This window comes from Pelmatolapia mariae, linkage group LG13, assembly GCF_036321145.2.
Source record: "Pelmatolapia mariae isolate MD_Pm_ZW linkage group LG13, Pm_UMD_F_2, whole genome shotgun sequence".
Taxonomy (NCBI): Eukaryota; Metazoa; Chordata; class Actinopteri; order Cichliformes; family Cichlidae; genus Pelmatolapia; species Pelmatolapia mariae.
The window spans coordinates 19308087-19315477 of NC_086238.1; the positions used below are offsets into that span (position 1 = coordinate 19308087).

At 45.2% G+C, this 7391-nt stretch overlaps 1 protein-coding gene across 1 annotated transcript; it reads left to right on the top strand.

Annotated features, from left to right (window-relative positions):
• The first annotated feature begins 464 nt into the window (after positions 1-464).
• cdc42ep3 (CDC42 effector protein (Rho GTPase binding) 3) lies at positions 465-7139 on the top strand. The gene is made up of 2 exons (XM_063491484.1): positions 465-1109; positions 5248-7139. The coding sequence occupies exon 2, from the start codon at positions 5472-5474 to the stop codon at positions 6543-6545; it is 1074 nt and encodes a 357-aa protein (XP_063347554.1). The 5' UTR covers positions 465-1109; positions 5248-5471; the 3' UTR covers positions 6546-7139.
• Positions 7140-7391: the final 252 nt, after the last annotated feature.

Consider the following 7391-nt stretch of genomic DNA (forward strand, 5'->3'; position numbering starts at 1 on the left):
CCTCTCCACCTCTAAGCTGTGCCAGTTACCAAGGTGATAGGGGTTTTATCCCATACATGAGTAAAACCTAAAAGAAATGGAAGCACAGGCAACACGACCTTGACTTTAGGGCATAATGTTAGAAAATGATCATACACTGCCTCATGTCTCTGTCTATGCACATTTAAAACCTTTGTAGGGAAAAAGAGCTGTCCTTGTGCTTCCTGTAAGTCTGACTGTAAATGTCCCCTGCACGTGCTGCAGTGTTGCAGCACTCTGCAGTAATTAGTTCAGTCACACGGTGTTGCCTCAGCCTGCTGCAATTTTTTTTTTTTCAAAATGTCTATGCACAACATGAACAAAAATTTTTTAAAAAGGCACTGGAGTGCAGGCTTTCAGCTTGAGAGAAAAAATTGGAGAGTATGGGTGTGCACGTGTGATAGACAGATAAGGATAGAGAGGCTCTGGAGACAGCCAGCGTGAATCCAATCTACGTGTCTGCCGGCTATGTTAACAGAGGAGTTCTTATCAGATATGGAGAGACAGAAAAGCAGTGAGGGGAACGCACACTCCCAGCGTATATCACGGAGGACTAATTTAGAAAGGAGACAGCCAGACATCCCCTAAGGAATTTGCTCTTCTCCACGCAGTGCTAATTTTTTGGGGACTGCGAGACCAGAGCTTGCGCTCACTCAGCGCCGCAACTCCACCAAGACACAGGAAGCAAGGATGATCCTCAAACACCGCAGAGCAGCCTAAAAAATCCCAGCTCGGGGGAGGAGAGAGGACAGACATGCACAGGTGCTGCTAGAGGGAGAGAGACAGCGAGAGGAGAGAGAGAGGAAGAAGCAGTGGGAGTCAGGGGAGGAGACTTGACTTGTTTCAGTGAGAAATCGGAGAGCAATTCCAAAACAGCTGTCCGGCAGACGTCCCAGTCGACAGAAGTGCAGCCTCGAGGCAGAGACGTTAGGGCAGTGTCAACAAGCCACAGGAGCAGCACAGCAGCCGCTGAGCTCTCACACACACACACACACATATACAAGCACGCATATCAACCAGGAGCTGCAGCTTTCAGGAGAATCGCAGCGACACCAAGGAGACTCCAGATCTCCCCCAACAAAACATCTGAGGTGAGTGACAGAAGGAACTTGTTTCATTTCTCGCTCTCTTGCTGTACTGTAATCTGAATTGGAGAACAGTAATGGGATTTTTTTCCTCATGCTGTCATGTAAGTGAGTCTTTTTGGGTCTGAGTGAGTATCTGGAGCAGAATGAGATATTGCTTGGTAACAGTAAAAGCGTGCATGGTAAGTTAAGCATTTGTCTGGCATACATGTAACACAAGAGCTGAACTGTTCAGAGCAACATGATACCCTTGCCGCTTTCCAAGAGAGACATTTTTAGTCCGACTACACGCTTAAGGCATGTTCCTGTGAAACGCAGAGCTGGCTTAGCTCTCATCTGTCTAGGGACGCAGATTCTTGAGGAGGTTTTTATGGTTATATTGAAGAGGAAGGGAAAAAAACACCTCTTCTTTGCCAGTATGTGTTTATTTTCTCTTCATGTTTCATACTTTTCCTGCTCATCTCTGCCAAGGATAACTCTAGCAAGTGTTGGCCATGCTTGCGGGTGGCACAAGGGGAGTGAAAAAGAGGGGCAGAGCAAATACTCCACCCTGCTATTCAGCCGACTCCCAGCACCACCACCAGGCCCCTCGAAAGTAAGGCCTTTGCCTATAATTGAGGGTGTTTTTTTGGTGTTTTTTTATGTAACAAAGAGTTCGGGCTATTTTGTAAGGTTACCATTACCCTCTGTGGTATGTGCATTTGCTTTTTATAACAGCCCCAAAGTGAGGGTCTTTCTGCTATTCAAAGGCGTAACAGAAGTCAAGGCCATGGTTAGATGTCAGAGGAGTATGTGGAGACTTCAAACCTCCATGAAGTTGCTTTGTAGAGACAGTGGGAGGAACTGAGACCAGCTACAACAGCTAATAGCATGCTATTTATTTTTCAGCAGCACTGATGATATGCCAGCACGGTAATCCCATCACTGGAGGGATATTTTTGGGGATGCCAAGTTTCTATTTTAAAAACAGGTGAAGTCATATACCGGTCATATTTTAAGCAGCTGCACCCGCTTAGTTTTAGAGCACCGGTGAACCCTAAAGTGTCATCAAACTGTAGCATTTATTTAGGCCACAGTAAAGTTACACAGCCTCTCTAAATATACTGGCCCAGTTATACTGCACGTGACTTTTAGATGTCCAGAAATAACCAGACAAATCACGAGCCGTTAGTTTAATTACCAGATGCCAACCCCATATTTATCTGCCCTCACACTCAGACTTTCATCACCTCGCTCCTTCTGCTGCCCCCTTGTTTGTATCTAAGCCTCCGCGCTTGAACTGATGAGGCAAAGCTCTACTTTTAAAGAGGCTGGAGTGGCTCCAGATCACTTCATGCCCAGACAGATAGCTGTTGCTGACCCAATGACACAGTCGTTTTATCCAGCAGCTGAATGACCGGCTGCTGGGGCAAGCTATTCTGAAAGGAAGGTGCCATCGTAGCCTCACTTCCTGGGCAGTGGAAATGTAGCTCCGGTCGGCATTCTGAAGCAGTGGCGCCAGAAGGTTGTCAGACCTCTCAGCACATGCTTGCCTTGCAGCCTGTTTTTGGAGTAGCTCCAAAATGAGGGTGCAAATCTAGACTTGGCTGTGAGATACACTAGAATATACCTGCTCAACTATTAACAGCCTGCAGAGTCACAAATGGATTCATTAGGTTAGGAGGCCATGAGGGTCCATCCTGGAACACCCTGAGGAGCTGCAATTGATTGATTACCACTTGGGCCAACACAAGCTTAGCCTACCATTGCTGTGATTCCCCACATACACACAAATCAATAGTAAATTAGTCAATTTCTCATTAAGTTAATGTCCATACAGAGTTTCCACTACAGACATGCACAGGCAACCAATACTTGAAAGACCAACATGAGGACATTGTTTTCCTCGTACTTTGCTGGTGGCCTTTGAAATTCCAATCATATTTGCCATATAAGCCAACTGAGGCACCAGCAGGATGACTGATGTGAAGGTCAAACCTTCAGGCTTTCACCGTACCAGCTGACTCCTTACAGGCCACAAGTGTTGACCTTGGCTAGAATGTAAAGCAGATGTCTCCTTGTGAGAGTTGCAAGTGTTGAGCTGCTCTGTGGCTAGACCGTTTCTGTCCATACTATTGATTTCGGCCGACATCATCATCTGTTGTAATGCACGGGCTGTCCAGAGAATAGCACAGCCAGGCATTTGGAATAATTTAATCAGAACAGTGCAATAATCAATAAGGATGTACGAGAGGAAGTTTTTCATCCAGGAGTGCAGCTGTGACCTCCTACTCTTGGGAAGAGCAGTAAAAAAAAAATGTATAACACATATGGATGTGCTGTGCACTTGGAGTGCACAGGAAGCCTTTTGGCTTGGTGCTCTATTTGTTCCGCTTCCTACCCGAGCCCGGTTTCCCACTGCAGTGAGCATCAGCTGTCAAGGTCAGAAAGAACAGAGGAGAGATGCTTAAAAAAAAACTGGAAAAAAGAGAAAAGGAAGAAAACAAGATACAGTATGAGAAATGCTTGAGCTAAACAAGTACAGGATTTTGCCATGCTCCCCCTACACTGACACCCCCATTAAATACTGCAGCACATCCTCTACTCCCTCCCCTCTCGTCCTTCCCTTTCTCCCCCTTCACTATTAGCAAACAAACACGCTCTTCGCACACATGGCATGCATTCAAAAATGCTATCTCAGGCACCTCGCGCAATCACTCACTCTCACACCGGCACTCAAATAAGACAAGAACCCTCAGAGAGCAGAGCTGCCATTTAACACACTCACACATGTCATAGCTATGTATAGCTCACCAGTGTTTTGTGGATGATGATAGATATATTTGTCTTCCAATTACAGCTTCTACAGTGAGAAGATTCAATCTTGTACTCCAAATCTTATACACTTTATTAAAGATGTAGTGGAAAGATTCTGATGCTGCACCAGCTCAGCAAAACAGGTTGGAGACACAGGAAGTCATGGTCAAAACGGGTGATTTCCAGGCTGCAGTTTGGATTCAAATTCACAGCAAGTGTCTGTCTCTCCGGCTGCACGCTGATTTGCCTCCTGAATAAACACAGCCTACTTAAAGTGGCTCTGATAAGGCTGTTGCAGGGTGTCTGTATGCGTCAGTTGCAGCAGGAATGTGGATGTTTTGTCAGTGAGACGTTTCTTTTTTTCTCTTTCTCTCTCTCTCTCTCTTTTTAGTGGGGGTGGACTTGACCGCCCAGGCACTTTTGTGCAGCGGTGCTCTCTGTCAGACAGTCACTGCTGACAGACCTCTCATAAGTAAATATGTCTATAAATGGGCAAGCTCTCTTCTCACTGGTGCTCCCTCCCACCCCCCTCATCACCCACGCACCCTTCCTTTATACTCCTTTCCCTTTCTCTTTGGTTCCTGCGTCATTTCAAATGTTCTTTTTACTTACACCAAACTACACAATAGGCAACATGGTGATATTCTCGAAACGGCGACATGCAATCAGGCACTTTGCAACCAATCCAAAATCTCTTTAATAGTTTCTACTAAGTCTGATGTGCTGCAACCTAACTGCTATCCCCCACTTATTAATCAGAGCCAACCCCCTGCTCATCAAAGCCAAATCAATTCACAGTCCGCACCATCTTCTTTCTTGACATCCACTTACAGTGTAATCCCTCGCTCTCTCCCTCATTCACACAATCCCCCCTAAACCCCTTCATCGCCCCCCACTCCCTCTTCTGGGTCTCCACCTTCTCCCATCACTCTGTGCGTGTCTGAGCAGTAGCTCGCTCCTAAAAACAGACCGTCCGGCTCTTATCCTTCTAAAGCCTTCCTTTGCCTCTTCTCTCTCAATCTGCGGTCCAGCTGTTCCACATTAGCACGTCCAGATCTGCGGAGGCCAAAGCTGGCTCACGTGTGGAAATGCAAATAGAGGAGTAAAAAAGCCTCGAGACCCAGCCCTCCTCTGCTTTGTGCTAGCTTGCTAGATGCAAAGTGCGGATGAGGGTCTTATTTTCTTGTAGTATTTGGTATTAGAGTTTATTTCTGGGACCGGTGTTGACTTCTTTTTCTTGAGTAGAGGTTTTGTATCAGCTGCAGTTCTCATCAAACAACTTCCTTTCATTGCTGAGGTCAAGTTTTAGAAAAATGCTGACACATTCTGCTTTTGTCTCTGATTTCAGGAAAGCGCCCATTCGACCTTTCTATATTGCTGAACATCACCAGCCCTGCTTGCAAAGCCAGTTGCTGATCAATGCTGCGATCATTTTTGGAGTCCTGTGTGGAGGTGTGCAACTGAGAATGTAACTTGAGCTTCTCCCCTGGGGGAACTGCAACATCAAGAACTTATAGAGGACTTCCAACTGTTCTAACCTGCATATCTGAGATTTCCTCTTTAGAGACAGCCATGCCAGCGAAAGCACCTATATATCTTAAACCCACCAATAATAAGAAGGGAAAAAAATGTCGCCTGAGAGATATTTTGTCACCTGATATGATCAGTCCACCTCTCGGGGATTTTCGCCACACCATTCACATTGGCAAGGGCGGGGAAAGAGATGCCTTCGGAGACATGTCCTTCCTCCAGGGACAGTATGAGCTCCTACCGGGAAAAAGAGACGTCCACCCACAATACAGCGTCCAGAGTGAGTTTCTGCGAGCGAACAGCACAGGCGACGCTTCCTTCGTCGAGACTCCCTCACCAGTACTCAAGAACGCAATCTCCCTCCCAGCTATCGGTGGCTGCCAGGCCCTCACCCTTCCAGTGATCTCTTCTGCCGTGTTCTCCATGCAACCAGAGCCATTGGAGGACATCATGGGACCGGCACCTTCCACGAAACCTGACACAGCTGAAGATGTAGAGATCCTGCAGATGGATGCTCTGTTGCGCTCCATGAACATCTTCAACAATGAGCCCTCATCACCCTCCACAGATTTCCAGTCAAAGCCTGACGTGCTGTTGGATCTGCTTGAGAACACAGATAAGTCCCCTTCTAAGGAGGTTGCCAAAGCTAACAAAATAAACAAGAGTGAAAGCAGATTTGACAATCCATCATCCTATTATATCAATGGTCACAGCAACAGCATCTGTAAAGCTAATGGAAGCTTGAACAGCAACACAAGCAGCTTTGACAGCTTGAGCGGGAAAGGAGACTTCCAGGGCAAGAGCTACGATGGGAGCGGGAGTCTCATCGGCAACGGTAACTGCAACGGTTACGGACACTTTAACGATGACATTACAATTGGTTTTAAGCAGGAGCTTTCCAAGTACAATGGAGAGTGGGTGGACAGGGACAGTGGGGTGGAAGATGGCCGCATTTGTGATTTCGAGTTTGAGTTTACCAAAGAGAAGAGCACATCACAGGATTCCCTAGCCCAGATCACAGGGTCATTCCTCTCCCTCGAACTCGATCTGGGCCCATCCATCCTGGACGATGTGCTCAACATAATGGATAAACCCGCAGCAAAGAGCAGGCCTTGAGCTGCACTGAGTCCCCAAGAGGAGAATGGGAACTATTAAAATATAGCCATGAGGAGAGAAAGACTCATAAAGCAATCAAAATGGTGTCTGGATATATCATTGAGATGAAAACCAGCTACAATAGACAAAGCTGCTTATGTTTTTATTGTCAAAACATTTAAGTATTCTTAAATTCTAGCTTCTATGGAGTGTTGAGTCTTCTTCTTTGTTTTGTTTGCCATGCCAGTAGCATGTTTAAGATGCATGTGCTTTTGAGTTACAGCTAAAACAGCCATTCTGTCTTTGATTTTAAATGACTGTAACAACGCTACATGATAGACTGACGCTCTTATGTTGAAAATATGACAGCTTTTAGGTCCTTTTTTTACACTCAGTCTCGATTCTCACACTCTCTAAGAACATACTGCATTTTTGTGACTTCAAGTTTGTTAAACAAAGCACGGTTTCGTTTGTCACATAACTCATTTGCCACATTTCAAACAACCAAACACTATGCATATTTGTGTTTTTAAATCTTTAACACAAATAAATTCATTTTCCCCGTAATCTGGCTATCTTTTCTTACAGGGAATGTGTGCAACAGCAGGAATAAGAGTAGAGTCCCAAGATGATTAGATAAGGTACATTTCATGATGTACTGACAAAACCTTTTGTATCAAAAAAAAAAAAAAATTCTAGAAAAATGATATTTCTCATGACATAGTGAGCAAAGACAGCTATGCCCATAAAACAAACAACAATTAAATATGGACTAATTAGAAACCACATGCAGTGCAATTAGATTCAGCATCATTAGGCAAAATTATATGAGCCTTTATAATTATGACACAAAACACTGAGTTCAGA

Excerpts from the sequence above, each read along its gene's own strand:
- cdc42ep3 (XM_063491484.1), top strand. The coding sequence starts at position 5,472 with ATGCCAGCGAAAGCACCTATATATCTTAAACCCACCAATAATAAGAAG.